The sequence below is a fragment of the Centruroides sculpturatus genome, unplaced genomic scaffold, assembly GCF_000671375.1.
Source record: "Centruroides sculpturatus isolate CEXI.00-Female unplaced genomic scaffold, Cexi_2.0 scaffold471, whole genome shotgun sequence".
Lineage (NCBI taxonomy): Eukaryota > Metazoa > Arthropoda > Arachnida > Scorpiones > Buthidae > Centruroides > Centruroides sculpturatus.
In genome coordinates, this window is record NW_019384689.1 from 149457 (window position 1) to 166597 (window position 17141).

The following is a 17141-nucleotide window of genomic DNA, read 5'->3' on the forward strand; positions in this document are numbered from 1 at the left end:
TTATTTTATGGATTTATTTTATGTCAGTTAATTTCCATAATTAAATCCTGAGATTTACAACGGAAAAATATCTGTTAATAAATAACTTACACAATAATTTTTACTATATTTTTCATGGGAGGATTCATTAATTATTGATAATTTTAGTAATAATTCTTTATGTTTACAGTAGAGCATCGATTATCCGACCCCCGATTAACCGTCACATCGATTAACCGACCGTTCTAGTCGGCACATTTCAAATGTCCGCTAGTGACGTGGCGCTACAATATTTGTCTATGTCTTGGCTACTTTAATATTATTTTTGTTAAATTTTTGCGTGTTTTAGCTGGCAACATGGCTCGACCATTGAAGGGAAGCTAGTATTTAAACGAGGATTAATTTTCTAATTATGAATGGTTGTTTGTTTTGTGAGCAGTAACATAATTTAAAAATAATTTTTAACGATACAATAGCAACGATTATTATTTTAAAAAAAATTTTGTTAGGCTTAACATCGATAAAAATTCAACGCGAAGTTGGTTAATAGCGATATACTAATATACTAATTACATGGGATATACTAATATACTATATTAATAATGTATTTTTTTCATTTTTTTCAGTTATCCAACCAACCTGAGTCCCCAATTGAGTCGGATAATCAATGCTCTACTGTAGTTTAATAAAATTATATGCTTAAAAGTTATTTATTATAAGTATTATTGTAAGTTATTTATTACCAGATATTTTTCTATTGAAAATCTCAGGGTTTAATTATGGAAATTAACTGACATAAATCCAGGTTTGCTTTTTGAAAAGTTGTTAATAAAAATTAAATAACCATTATCAGAAGAATCATAATTTTATTTTTAGTGCCATAAATGGTTCTTCTTTATAAAAACTGTAAAGGCTTGATTTGGCAATGTGAAAGTCTAGTTTCATAATAAATAATAGCAAAACAGTCAAGAGAAAAAGAAAATAGCAGATATTTACATCATAACACTACCACTACCTCTCTTATGCTTTCCCTAAGAAAAGGATAAACTATCCATTATTATGGTAATGATTAGCTAATCTATCATCTGGAAAGAGATTTACATTTTCCATCCTTTACTTTGTGAACATTGTTGTATTTTGATGACAATAGTAAGCTTGTTATCCTAAGCTTGTGAACTTATTTACTGATATATTCAGTGATTACAATGAATAAATTTATGTGTAGTTCAATTTATTTGCACAGTGAAAAAAAATCAAAATTTACTTCATCAGAATATATTGGGTTGTTCGGAAAGTAATTTCGTTTTTTTTTTTCATGAAAAAGAGAACAACTTTCTTATAATATATAAATATTTTATTCAATTATATATTGACCGTTTTGGTTCAATTCCTTTTGCCATCTTTCTGGTAGTAGCATGATTCTATGCTCATAAAATTTCTGATCTTTGCTTGCAAAAAACTGATTCAAGTGATTTTTGACATCCTCATTTGAAGTAAATGTTTTACCATTTAAAAAATTTTGTAAAGATTGGAATAAGTAATAATCCGAGGGTACCAGATCTGGTGAATATAGTGGGTGTTGTAGCATATCCCATCCAACCTGTAACAGCTTCTGATGAGTTAGCAAACCTGTGTGAGGTCTGGCATTATCATGGTGAAACACTACACCTTTTCTGTTAATCAATTCTGGTCTTTTCTTTGATAATATCACTCAATTTGNTTTCTCTCTTTTTTTTTTTTTTAATGAATATTGGCTTTTGAAGTGCTTTGAGCTTGCTCATCTTTTCTACTCCATAATCGCATGCGTTCGACATTGTTGTATACAATCCATTTCTCGTCGCAAGTTATGATTCACTTCAAAAATGGATCATTTTCTTGACGTTTGAGAAGCAAATCACAGGTGTTAATGCGATGGAGCAAATCTCTTTCTTTAAGAATGTGTGGAACCCATATATCAAGCTTTGAAACAAAACCAAGTTGTTTCAAGTGGTCATAACAGTCGAATTGGACATATTTAATCTGTTAGCAATTTCTCTTGTTGTTATTTGGCAGTTTGCTTCAATCAATACCATTATTTTGTTTTCATTGGCTTCAACTGGCCATCCAAAACGTGGTGCATCGTCAATATCGAAATTGCCAGAACAAAATTTTGCAAACCAGTTTTGGCACTGTCGTTTTGTCAATACATCTCCATACACGTCACACAATTTTCTTCTCGGTTAAACAGCATTCTTACCTTTTTGGTAATAAAAGAGCAAAATATGCCAAAAATGACGCTTTCGATTTTCCATATTTGATGGGACACAAAAAATAAACAATTGCACAAAATCAAACAAAATTTTTTAGAAAAAAGCCTTAAAATGCTAGCTGTCAAAATATATAATGATAATATGATTTAGAATGAAAATGGCGGGAAGAATACAACTAATCCCTCTAGTGGTAAAAAAACGAAATTACTTTCCAAACAACCTAATAGATTTGACTGAAACCAGATGAAAACATGTCAAAAACTCATAACTCAAGAAAATTCTTGCAATTTATTAAAGTTTCTAACAAAAGTGTTAAGGTTGTGAAGTGTTGGTTTTACAAATCAAATGTTAAATCCTCATGAAGCAAAGATTCAAACTTTTCAAACTTAAAATTGTTTTGTTCATTTGAATATATATTTAACAATGTATTTAATCCAAGTTCAATATGAAAATTATATTGCACCTTCTAGCAACTGAAATATATATATATTTCACTGCTAGAAGGTGTATTATAATTTTCATATTGAACTTGGATGATATATATAAACAACTTAAGTAATTGTTTAACTCAATTTATTAATATTAAATTAAATATCTAATTGCAATATGTTTGGGCTACTAATTTAATTATTAATTAACTAATTTGTATTTGTATTTTTTATTATTTGTCTTTATTTTTGACTCTCTGCCATGTGCATGCTAAGAAAGTCTTTTAACTACATTTGTCACAGATTTGACTGGGCCCACAATGGGAACAGATCCCCCATAAAAATTCCTGGGGCTGGTCTTGGGGATTTCTACACTGAGGCATGATTTGGGATAGCTAAAGATATGGGGGTGATTGCTGAAGCCAAGAGGGGCGATATCATGCTGTGGGCTAGGTGTCACCTGGCCAATTAATAAATTGTGGTGTCATGAATGACCCCCCCCTCAGAGAACTAAGCAAATCCTGAATCCCTGTTGTATTTTTCTTGTGTCAGCATTGGGGTTATACCAATGTCAACTATTTTTCTCCCATATACATTCAGAAGTTTATGGATAACTGAACTCACAGGTCAAGGTCACTACTTTCTTTTCTTCTGTTTAGTAGTAGGTGGATGGCATCAGTATAACACAAAGAAGACCTTAAAAAATGCACACATCGAGAAAACTAATCAGAAACAAAAATGCCTCACTACTTCTAAATGGAAGAAAAGAAATTGGCAATCTTAATCCATGGACTCAGTTAGCATTGTTTCTAAAAACCTAACTAGCTTCAATTGCTGAATTATTGATATTAATCTAACATTTTTAAAAACTGATTTACATCAACCATTATGCTATTTATTTTTTGAGTCTGATGTACATTATATTACCATTGTTTAGTCTGAAAATTTAAAAAAAATTCAAACAATATACAAAGTGCTTTTTTAATTTTATTTTATGTTTCAAACAGCTTTAGAATGCTCTTACAACATTAAATCCTGCTTGTTTCCAAATCAAATAACAATGATGAGAATAGAGGCACTGAAAAACATTTTTTCCCAAATTAAAATAAATTTGGCTCCATAAATCTATTTTTGAACTTTTACTTTATTTCCTGTCTGATATTTTATTTTTTAAATAAATTGAAGTTGAATTTATTTATTGGAAATATAAATTACCATAACAATTAGATTATCACTGAATTTATTTACTCTTACCTCTATTGATATCTTTCCATCATTAACTGCCGTTAATAATAAAGGAACGATACTTTCTAGACCGGGAAATCCGGGGGGAGAGTCATTGCTACATTTTTCTTCCAAAGTATGTGGGGCTATAACAAATTTATAATTTGGGAAATTACTTAAAATATTAATTAATAAGTCATAAAAATTTTATCTACATATTAATTAATTTTTACTATTGTTTAGATTAGTTCAGAGATTCATATCAATTTGAATTCCTGGGAGTCAGCTGATTCAAAACTGCAATTGATATGAATCAGGACTTTTTGTCTGATATTTTCACACAGGCATCTCAAAACATCCATATAAATATTTTGATTCACAGTTTGACCTTTTTCAATATGGAGGGAATTCTCAAAGAATAATTCCCTCCCTATTGAAAAAGCAATGAGCATACTTGTAAGATTGCACGTCACTTGGTGAACTTTCTTTAGTCGGGGTGTGCTTTGATTTTTCCAATGGGTCAATTATTGTTTGGTCTCAGGATCATAGCTGTAAATCCATGTTTCATCTCCTGTAATCACTTTCTTTAAAAAGTTTTGGTCATTTGGAGGCTTTCTTTAAAGTCTTGACAAATGGTCAGGTATATTTGTTTTCGTTCATTAATCAAAAGTCGAGGAATGAATTTGGCAGCAATGTGCTTTTTGTTCAAATTGTCTGTCAAATGGTAATGAACAGGTTGGTGGGAGATTCCAACAGCATTTTCAATACCCTCAATTGTTTGACATCAATCTTCATAAATTTCTTCTCTCACTTTTTCAATATTTTCATTGTTTATGCTTGTTGATGGGCAATCAGAACATTCATCTTCAATAGACATTTGTCCATTTTTGAAACAAGAGTATATCACTAAAAACATTGAATTCTATTTATTGCATTATATCCAATGGCTACTTTAAGCATTGCATATGATTCTGTTGCAGTTTTGCCAAGTTTGAAACAAAATTTCACACACACATACTGTTCCTTCAAAGAATTAATTTTACAAAGCATTGAAAATTGCAAATTAATGAGAACATGGATCTAATCTAAATAGCAAAACACAAAAACTACATACAATAAAAGCACAAAATTTGATGGAAAGTTAAATAACGATGTCTATTATGCATGCTAGGTTTGTGCAAGTTCAGCACATGGCTCTAAAATCTTCTCACAGCTGGTTATATAGTAAATAACACCAACACCTTTATAATTAAATCAACAATTGTGCTTGCCAAAGTATATTTTTCATATACTTTGGCAAGCACTTTCAATCCTAATTGGGATCTGGTTCAGGTCAAAAAACATTCTATACAAAAATTTGGAATGCTTAAAGAGCAATTTTAAAGTTTAAAACCATTGGAATGATTAAATATTCAAACAAATACAAAAATTCCCATCTATATGTTAATGATTAAATATTCCAAGTATAAAAGTCACATCTGTGTGTTAATATTAACGTAAAAAATAAAAATTAACATAAACATTTAGCGTATATATTTGTAACAAATCCCAATGGAAGTAGTAAATTTCTACTTGTTATTAATGTTGTTGGGATCATCAAAAAAGTTCTCCAAGCATGCAAGATGTTTGCCACCTCCGTAAAATTGATGCATTTCCTCCCTGTAAGCATTCCAAATTTCTGTATAGAACATTTTAATCTGAACCAGATCCCAATTAGGATCAAAAGTGCTTGTCAAAGTATATCAAAAATATATTCACTGGTTTAATTGTAAAGGTTTGTTGCTGTTATTGTCAGCACATGGTTGATTATAGTGTCACATCACTAGTCCTGGAACATTTTGACTGCACCTCATATAAATTATTTATTCATGGAGTTAAAAAAAACACCAACAGCATAGCCAAAGATCTCTGATCCAAAACTCCAAACAGTAGTAAAATAAGCTTTGCTATTGTCATTGACATTACAATTGGAAAACTATATAGACTCTCACCTAAACACAAAATTTCCAGCAAAATGTCCAAATTCAACATTTGAACATCTTCAACCACTTCTTAATTGGCCTTCTTCAGGAAAAGTCAAAGTGAAAATAACTGTTCTATTTATAGAATGTAGCCACGTTCTACACACAATTTAAAAAAAATTTTTTTAAATCAGTTTGAACAATGGCTGTGACGTATAGTAACAACGTATATCCCTTTAAGAATCTAAATAATACAGTAGAGCATCGATTATCTGACTCAATTGGGGACTGGGGTTGGTTGGATAACTGAAAAAACGGATAACCGAAAAGTATGAAAAAATACATTATTTTTATAGTATATCAGTATATCCCATGTAATTATTATATTATTGATAGTATATCGCTATTAACCTACTTCGCGTTGAATTTTCATCGATGTTAAGCCTAACAAAATTTTTTTTAAATAATAATCGTGGCTATTGTATTGTTAAAAATTATTTTTAAATTATTTTATTGATCACAAAACAAACAATAATTAGAAAATTAAGCCTCATTTAAATACTGGCCTCTCTTTCATGGTCAAACCAGCGTTGCCAGCTAAAGCACCAAAAATTTAACAAAAATAACATTAAAGTAGCCAAGAAATAGCCAAATATTGTAGCGCCTCATCACTAGCAGACATTTGAATTTGCCGACTAGAACGTGGTCGGTTAACCAATGTGACGGTTGATCGGGGGTCGGATAATCGATGCTCTATGTGAGACTAGCTGAGGATACTAACCAGGAGTACCACTTACACGACTCAGAATCGTGGGATTCGGTCTTGACACTTTTTATAGGAAGGCTGTTAATTATGTTTAAAACGATCTGAACTTCACAGACCAGATCTATGTCAGGATTCCTTGACACCAGTTAATCAGTTATTTTAAACGTGGATTAACACGTGTTATCCTTAAACTTGGGATTCGGAGGAACTAAGGAAACTTGAATAAAAATAAATGTCTAATAAGAACCAAACCATTTTATAAACAAATCAAAATATTTTAAATACAAAACTATCTTATTTCTACCTAACGCGTGAGAGAGTTTACATCGATCTATTCAGAGTTTACATTACCTTCACTATATTTTTCGTATCTGTTCTGTATGAGGATCTTCTTCCTTCTTAAAGTATTTCTCTTCTTCTATTTCTTTGACAATCTTATCGTATATTTATACTTCAATTAATTGGTTTTGTATGGCCTTATCCGTCTGGTAGGACGATCACTTGTATCGTATTCTCTTTGTATGGCAATACCTCTTCTTAACGGACTGCCTCTTAACATATATCAAATTCTTCTGTATGGCAAACCCTTTCCTTGACGGACTGCCCTTTTATCGAATGTCAGACTTATTCTGTATGGCAAACTTCCTTCGACGGACTACTTCTGTCGTATGGCTAGTTCTCTTCTTCAGTATGGCAACCTCTTTTCGTTGGACTGCCTATGTCGTATATCAACTCTTGTGTATGGCAACCTTTCTTTGTCGGACTGCCACGAATGGAGGGGAAACGGCCATTTTATTTGGTCTTCTGTAACATGTGCAAATACTCGACTCATCCTGAGTTAGCCTGGGAAAGGAAATCAACTTCCTTTCAAAAATTCTAATGTTTCCTCCGGTTTTAGATGAAATCTTGTTGAAGTTGAAAATATTATTTTATGTTATTTTAATTTCTTTTCTCCAACTTATTATTTTAATTAAAATGATCCTTCCCTGACCGTTCAGATCTCACACTTTACTGTACTTCCATGCATTTGGTACAGGAATGTAATCCGTGTTCATGCAAGTTCCTCTTATGTCAGCCTCGAATGCACAACACATAAGAGCATTAGAGGCCGCAGAAATCTGCAGGGCTGACATAAGAGGAACGTGTATAAACACTAATTACATTCCTGTACCAAATGCATGGAAGTATTATTTAGATTCTTAAAGGGATTTACGTTGCTTACTATACGTCACAGCCATTGTTCAAACTGATTAAAAAAAACTTTTTTAAATTGTGTGTAGAATGCAGCTACATTCTATAAATAGAACAGTTATTTTTGCTTTGACTTTTCCTGAAGAAGGCCAATTAATTAAGGAGTGGCTGAAAACGTTCAAATGTTGAATTGGACATTTTGCTGGAAATTGTGTGTTTAGGTGAGAGTCTATATATATCGTTCCAGTTTATTGTTGTAATTTTTATGGACAACTATGATTATATGAAACATATTTGGAATTTCATTTAAAATAGAGATGAGCTATAATGTAAACACATTAAAGTATATACAATAAATATTGCATATACTTTAATTAAGGCACTTGACAAAAATACCAGTAGCTTAGCTATCCTAGTTGGGTGCTTCATTTTTACAAGTTTCGAAAATTTATGCAAGTCATAGCTGAAATTATTTTATATTTTTAACTAAATCCATTCATTTACAATAAATACTGGCAAGCAAAAAAAATACACATACTTTAAAGTTTTAGTTAATTGATTAATGAACACACCTGCACATTTTAGGTTATGTAACCAACTATTATCACATTTGTTACAGATGGGCAACATACAACTGTCTGAATCTATTTCTCACAGTGGCAGTGGCCAATGTCCCAACTGAAACATCCATGGTAAATTACAGGAGTTCAAATCTAGATTCCCAGTGGCAGGATGACACTTTATAATGTTTCTACATGGCCAAATGATAAGTTTTGCTAATTTTGGTTAAATTATAATGCTGTATTTTCATAGAATGACCAGCATGTCACATATAATCTGGGGAGACCAGCATGCCAGTTAAACTGCAGCTAAAAAATAAAATTAATCAAAAGTAACAAAACTAGATATTAATTAAATGTTAAAGAAAATATTCTTCAGACTACAGGATAATTAATGGCTCATTGGGAGTAGTAGTAAGTAGTAGTAGAAATTAGTAGTGTCAGCATTGGCTACACTGACAATCTATTAACCTTAAAAATTACACCCTCCTCTCAAATTTCACACAAAGTGGATGTAAATTGGTGTAACTTATATAAAAAATGTCCACAAAACCTTTGTATCTCCAGTTGAAAATTTTTTTATTAGCAACTAATGTTTTCAATCTTAAACAGATCTTCTTCAGGTTTGAATACACAATTAAATTAGAATGTGAAATAGAATATACCAGTTTAAAAAATTGCAACCAATAAACAAATACATAATGTATTACATATAAAATAAAATAAAAATAAACATGTTATTTAAAATTAAATATAATGCACAGTTATAATCTGCACATTATATTTATTTTATTACTTAATAATATAATAATTAATACAGTGGGTGATTGGTTAACGAACAGTTCAGACTGTGAACAAATCAGACAACGAACACTTTCTCGAAAGATTTTTATGTTCAGACAACAAACTCATGTTTGGATAATGAACACCTCACTGAACAAACACAAGAAGAAGCAATGTAAAATAACAAATACCGATTGGTGTTCCCTTCTCTCCAGATGACAATTTGAAACCTTTCAGAGCACAGGAGATGTCAAGATTGACGCTCAACATGATACTGATCAAATATTATTCTTTTCCCTTGTAATTCCAGCCTTTTGTTTACTTTTCTCACAGAAATAATTTTTTATAGTCTTCATGAGACTGTCGGGCACTCGTTAAGTTTTGCTTGAGTCGGTTTTTATTTTCGAAAGGGGACAATTTAACTGTCCCATCAGATATTCATTAATGTTTTAACACCAAATTTCAAATTCCATCTGAGCTTCACATTTAAATAATTTTTTGTGTGCTAGTTGATTTGTGTTCTCTAAATTTTGTAAGTGCTTTTCTGAACTTTGTATTTAAAAAAAGAAACTGATAATATTATGGAGTCTAAGGAGTGGAGTGTCAAGAACTGTGCTCACCACAGAAACCAAGCAAGAGATAATAGCCAAGGTAGAGAGTGGGCAGAAGATGTCTGATGTTGCTAGGTAGTATAGCTTAAACAGATCTATAGTAGGCACAATATTAGCTAAGAAAGATATAATAAAAAAGACTCAAGCAGCTAAAGAAGTAACGAAAATCACATCTGAGAAACAAAGATGTGCCATCCATAAAAAAATGGAGAGATTGCTTTTAGTTTGGATAAAAGAAAGAAAAATGAAAAGAGATATAATTAGTATGACTACAATTCAAGAGGAAACTAGAGAAATGTTTGAAGCACATGCCACACTGTAACTACATCATGAAAGATGAGAAAAATTCCTGAGCATAAACCCATGAAAGAACAATCAACCTTACCTTTGGCAGCTAATGCTAGTGGTGATATGATGCTTATCCCACATCTTGTTTCTTACTCTGATAATTTATCCCTAGAGTATTCAAAATAAATTTCATAATTAAAGAAATGCTAGTGATGTGGAGATTGAATAAAAAGGCATGGGTCACGCATGCTCTTTTCAAAGAATGGCTGTTTGAAGTTTGTGCTCCAAGTATCAAAGATTACCTTCAGACCAATGAATTGCCATTGAAAGCACTATTGCTATTAGACAATGCACCAAGACACCCAAACGACCTTGAAGATAATTTGCTGGAAGATTTTCCCTGGTTGACAGTTCAGTTTCTTCCTCTGAATAACTTGATTAGCCAATGAATCACGAGGTTATTGCGGGTTTCAAGAAATTGTACATTTGTGCACTGTTTTGTTGGTGTTTTTAAGCATGCCAGTTCTCCTCAATGATGACATTAAAAACCTTTTGAAAAAAAAATTAGCTATTATTATTGAGGCTATTAGGCTCATTCAGAAGGCATGATCAGAAGTCATTCAACGACAGTTGAATCCTGCTTGACAAAAGCTGTGTCCCTCCTGCATTCAGGGAGAGAGAGATGATGCCCCAAAAATTATGGATGAAATTATGACAACTGCTAGAGATCTTAAATTGGAGGTGAATGAAAATGATATTGGAGAGCTCATAACGGAACCTGAAATTGATTTGACGACAGAATTCCCAAGAACTCTTAAATGAAGAACACCAAGAAATTCAGCAAGATGTGTTTTCTTCTGAAAAAGAGAAAGACGAAAAGAGGAGCAATGTCGACATCTGCTATTAAAGATCTTTTGAAAAAGTGGATGTCAGAAGTCTTAGAGCTGCCGCAAACTACAGGATGCAGGAGCTAGTGTATGCTCAATCGTGCTCCCAAGCCCCGTCTTTTTTCCCATGAAGCTATGAGCCAGTTTTGCTAGGTAAGCTATGTGGGCAAGAAGCAGCCACAAACTACACAACATTTGCTCACATAACGTAATCCACATGATCTGGATTCCACAGATGTGGATTGGCTATAGTGTAAAGTACTATATTATTTTTTCGACTTTTCCAACGATTATCGACACGACTGTGTGCCGGAAATAGCCATTCCCTAACGGGTACTTTATGCGGATTTGCGTTAGTGTGCCAGGCCTGGACTTTAAGCGTGCACTGAATTAAATAATGACAAAGTTAGTCAATAACAATCAAATATTTAATAAAATTTCTAGTAATAACTATATACAAAATTTAGTAAAATTCAAATAACAATTTATTCAATGAAAGTCAATAAGAATCAACCCGACAAAACTCAAATCAATCTATTTTCTAACTTAATTCTATTCCCCTTTGGAATTCGACAAAAATCAAAGACTTAATTTATGTACAATAATTCTTATGAATTAAAGATCCTAATCGTCACCTCAATATACTAGGAACACTTTTCCTCGACTCTCAAAACTTTCTCTAATCTTCGATCCACAAATCAAATAACTTCAAAATCGCCTTGGAACTATTTTATCCTATTGGACACCTCTCTCTCGTTTTCTGCTACGAAGCTCACCACGCTCGTTGCTAACAGAAGCTCACCTTGTCCATCTTCACTTGAGGTTTGGTCTTTATACTGTGAAATGACGTCACAATTCTGAGTGCGATCACTCCCCTCATTTACATACTTATTTGCTAACAATAAACTTTTTCTATTTGTCTGGCAGCCTATTTTCCGACAATACTCGCTAACCTTTTACATTATTCTTTTTGACAATTTTTGGGATGGTTTTATTCTTTAAGGTTTAGCAAGGTCCTAAGTTATGATTGTGGGGTCTCTCCCCTTTTCTTGGTGTGGACTTACTTTTTTCTGCTCAGGAGCGCAAGTGTGCACGAGTTTTCCTACGGCGCTTTTCTCTTGTCGGTGAGTTGGTTTCTCTTCTATTTTTAAGTTTCTAAGGTGAATGGTGAGGAAACCTTCATCCTAACAAAACATAAGCCCCAAACAAAAATAGAATAATAAGCAAAATAAAAGTAACTAAAAATAATTCTCGGACTTGGTTCCTTACAATAGAACAAGATTTTATTATAACCTATACTTGTAATCAGTCAGTTTTCATTCCGAACAGCATGGGAAAAAAATGTTTACTAGTTAAGCCTAGTTAGGCTTAACTAGCCAAAAACTATTTATATATTACTATTTACATACAACGTTTATACTATTTTCTTTTCAATACTGAATGTATTAATCATGTAATTTACATACATCAATAAAATTCTATTATTTCTTTTTCGACATGTGACATGTTTAAGTAGTCATCCATCTTCCCCGCTCTCTCTTGCTAGTGTGACTGCTCTAGCTGTTGAATTCTGTGAACAGCGAGCATACTCTCGTATCACTGTGCTAGCAAAGGAAAAACTGCACGGGCAAGAAGAAAGGGGCAGAGTCTTTGACATCATTGGTTGTGCTAGCACATGTTTGCTAGCATTTTGTTCTCGCAAAGCACTAGTTTGCGGCGGCTCTTAGAATGGCATCCAAACCAGGTTGAGGTTAATAGGCTCATGGATCTCTACAAGATGACAATGTTAGTAATTACTTTTGAAAAATCCTTGAGAAGAGAGAAAGAAATCAACATTGGACAGATTCCTTAATGCCCCACAAACAGAAAAAAAATGACTGATAAAAATGCAAGACTGTGTGTATGTGTTTGGTGTCTCCTGAACAAATTAATCAAGAACGTGTGAAAGATGATGTTTATAAATATGTCAAAAGTGCTTGCAGGATATTAAAACGTTTTTTTAAAAAAGTTCTTTAACACCTTTTTATGTGAATTTTTCTCTTAAATCAGTAAAACTGTTGGCATGACATCTACTCTACGTATTTAAGTTAATTAATCAAATTCTCATTAAAAATCTATTGTAAATCGATAATCAGTTAACAAACAATTTGGGTAGCAAACATGGTCTTGAAACGAATTATATTCGTTAACTGATCACCCACTGTATTACTAGATGCTCACTCCATAAGCATTTACAGGAACACAGATAAAACATTAAGAAAAAAAGCTAGCCACTGCCCTTGCATGTTTTTCTCTGAACAGAATGTGGAAGTAGACTTTGACAATGCATGTATTATCAAACAATGCCACAACATAGAACATATCCAAACCCTCATGGCACTGGAAATTCATGAATCAGTAATAAGAGAAAATAGCATCAACTTTAATTAATTAAAGAACAACAACCTTTATCTAAAACATGGCAATATTTATGTGAAAAACAATTACCTGCACAGATTAACAATAAACATAGATTATAAATACAGATTATAACCACATATATTTAATTTTAAATAATATTTTTATCATGAGACACTCATACACAGTGTAATGTTTACACCACTTGTTTTGACTGATTATCATAATTATAATTACAGTAGACTCCCCTATAACGCGGGTTCATATAATGCAGATTCGTATATCGTGGCAAAAAAATTGCGATCGTATTCATATAAAGACACTAAAAGAGACTTGTAAAATGCGGTAAAATGTCATCGCCGACTCATGTCGTGACAGGATTGGAAAAATAACTTATTAGAAAACATGTCCACCGTTTGGTGCACTGCTCCGCGACGAAAACAAGATTAAGCAATGGCGTCGTCGAATGATGCACACTCAGTAAGTAATCCTACAACTTTTTGTTTATAGCATAGTTTATACGGATTATTCCCAAAAAATTATACGTGTTTTGGAAATGTTGAGTCAAATTAGTCTAGAATTGATTAATTTTATGGAAGAAAATCTTTCAAACAGCTGTAGTCCGTAAACTGCACACGTGCCAGGCTGTGATTGGCNAAAGTGCTTGCAAGATATTAAAACGTTTTTTTAAAAAAGTTCTTTAACACCTTTTTATGTGAATTTTTCTCTTAAATCAGTAAAACTGTTGGCATGACATCTACTCTACGTATTTAAGTTAATTAATCAAATTCTCATTAAAAATCTATTGTAAATCGATAATCAGTTAACAAACAATTTGGGTAGCAAACATGGTCTTGAAACGAATTATATTCGTTAACTGATCACCCACTGTATTACTAGATGCTCACTCCATAAGCATCTACAGGAACACAGATAAAACATTAAGAAAAAAAGCTAGCCACTGCCCTTGCATGTTTTTCTCTGAACAGAATGTGGAAGTAGACTTTGACAATGCATGTATTATCAAACAATGCCACAACATAGAACATATCCAAACCCTCATGGCACTGGAAATTCATGAATCAGTAATAAGAGAAAATAGCATCAACTTTAATTAATTAAAGAACAACAACCTCTATCTAAAACATGGCAATATTTATGTGAAAAACAATTACCTGCACAGATTAACAATAAACATAGATTATAAATACAGATTATAACCACATATTATATTTAATTTTAAATAATATTTTTATCATGAGACACTCATACACAGTGTAATGTTTACACCACTTGTTTTGACTGATTATCATAATTATAATTACAGTAGACTCCCCTATAACGCGGGTTCATATAATGCAGATTCGTATATCGTGGCAAAAAAATTGCGATCGTATTCATATAAAGACACTAAAAGAGACTTGTAAAATGCGGTAAAATGTCATCGCCGACTCATGTCGTGACAGGATTGGAAAAATAACTTATTAGAAAACATGTCCACCGTTTGGTGCACTGCTCCGCGACGAAAACAAGATTAAGCAATGGCGTCGTCGAATGATGCACACTCAGTAAGTAATCCTACAACTTTTTGTTTATAGCATAGTTTATACGGATTATTCCCAAAAAATTATACGTGTTTTGGAAATGTTGAGTCAAATTAGTCTAGAATTGATTAATTTTATGGAAGAAAATCTTTCAAACAGCTGTAGTCCGTAAACTGCACACGTGCCAGACTGTGATTGGCTCATTTATTTAAGGATTCCTACAACGCGAAATTCTTATAAAGTGGAACATATCTACTGTGTTATGGGGAGGGTCGACTGTATTTCATTAAAGTATTTAAAGAATAAAATATATATATATATTTTATTCTTTAAATACTTTTATGAAATAATTGTAATATCTGTAGTGGTGTATATATATATACCATTACAGATATTATAATTATTTCATAAAAGTATATATATATATACACAGTGGGTGATCGGTTAACGAACACTTTCGCCAAAGATTTTTATGTTCAGACAACGAACACCCCACAGAACAAACACAAGAAGAAGTGACGTAAAATAATGAATACCAATTGATCTTCCCTTGTCTTTGGGCAACAATTCGAAACTTTTCAAAGTGCGGGAGACATCGACATCGACGCTCAAGCCGGTATATACCGATCGAAAAGTATTCCTCCGAACTTTAAAACTCTCCCTTGTAATTCCAGTCTTTTATTTTTCTGACAAAACAATTCTTTTATGTATTCACGAGACTGTTGGGTACGCACTTGTTAAGTTTTGCATCTGTTTTTATTTTCGAAAGGTGAGAGTATAATAGCAAAGGTAGAGAGTGGGCAGAAGATGCCTAATATTGCTGCACAGTATAACGTGAACAGGTCTACAGTAGGCCGCAATTTAATCTTATTTAAGAAAAATACTGTATAATTAAGAAGACTCAAGTAGCTAAAGGAGTAACAAAAATCACATCTGAGAAATAAAGAACATTGAAGAGCTCATAATGGAACCTGAAACTGATCTGACGACAGAAGAACGCCAAGAACTTTTCAATGAATAACACCAAGAAACTCGGCGAGATACGTTTTTTTCTGAAAAAGAGGATTAATGCCAACATCTGCTATTAAAGATGTTTTGAAGGAGTGGAAGGATGTCAGAACAACAGTCTTAGAATGGCATCCAAACCAAGTTGAGGCTTGGGGATTTTTACAATTGCAATGCCATTAGTTACTTACGAAAAATCCTTAAAAAGAGAGAAAAGCAATCGACATTAGACAAATTCTTTAACCCCACAAACGGAAAATACGTGACTAATAAAAATGCAAGACCACATATATATGTATTTTTATTATTACATATAAATAAATAAACTCAGTAAGAAAGTACAGTAGAGCATCGATTATCCGACTCAATTGGGGACTCAGGTTGGTTGGATAACTGAAAAATCGGATAACTGAAAAGAAGGAAAAAAAAATACATTATTAGTATAGTATATTAGGATATTAGTATATCCGATGTAATTAGTTTATTAGTATATTGCTATTAAGCAACTTTGCGTTGAATTTTCATCGATGTTTAGCCTAACAAATTTTTTTTTTTAAAATAATAATTGTCACTATTGTTTCGTTAAAAATTATTTTTAAATTATTTTATTGCTCACGAAACAAACAACCACTCATAATTAGAAAATTAAGTCTCGTTTAAATATTGGCCTCCCTTCAATGGTTGAGCCTTTGATGCCAGCTAAAACAGGCAAATATTTAACAAAAATAATATTAAAGTAGCCAAGTTATAGCCAAATATTGTAATGCCACATCACTAGCAAACATTTGAAATTTGCCGACTAGAACGGTCAGTTAACCGATGTGACGGTTAATCGATGCTCTACTGTATATATTTTTTATTTTGGGGGGATCTCCAGAACGAATTAATTAAATTCCCATTAAAACCTATGGTAAATCGATAATCGGTTAACAAACAATTCAGATAGCGAACAAAGTCTTGGAACGGATTATGTTCATTAACCGATCACCCACTGTATATTGATATTAATGATGTATGTATACATATATATTATTCATAATTGATATATATATATATATATATACACAGTAGAGTCTCGAAAACTCGGCCTAATGTGGACCGAAGGGTGGCCGAGTTTGTGAAAATGACGGGTTACTGGGAATGGAATTAAAAAAAAATAAGTACGAGTGTTTCCTCAGAAAATACTGTACTGTACTTGTATGTATTGTTTACTTGAGAATACAACAGAGAATAAACTGCCCAAATACCCTTAAACAAAGGAAAAGTAC

At 32.4% G+C, this 17141-nt stretch overlaps 1 protein-coding gene across 1 annotated transcript in view; it reads right to left on the bottom strand.

The window, feature by feature from the left end:
• Positions 1 to 17141, bottom strand: part of LOC111627119 (CAD protein-like) — a 175800-nt gene that overhangs the window by 46869 nt on the left and 111790 nt on the right. The window contains exon 31 of the mRNA XM_023370681.1: positions 3973 to 4026. Within this exon, the coding sequence (XP_023226449.1) occupies positions 3973 to 4026 (54 nt within the window). The remainder of the gene's footprint in view (positions 1 to 3972; positions 4027 to 17141) is intronic.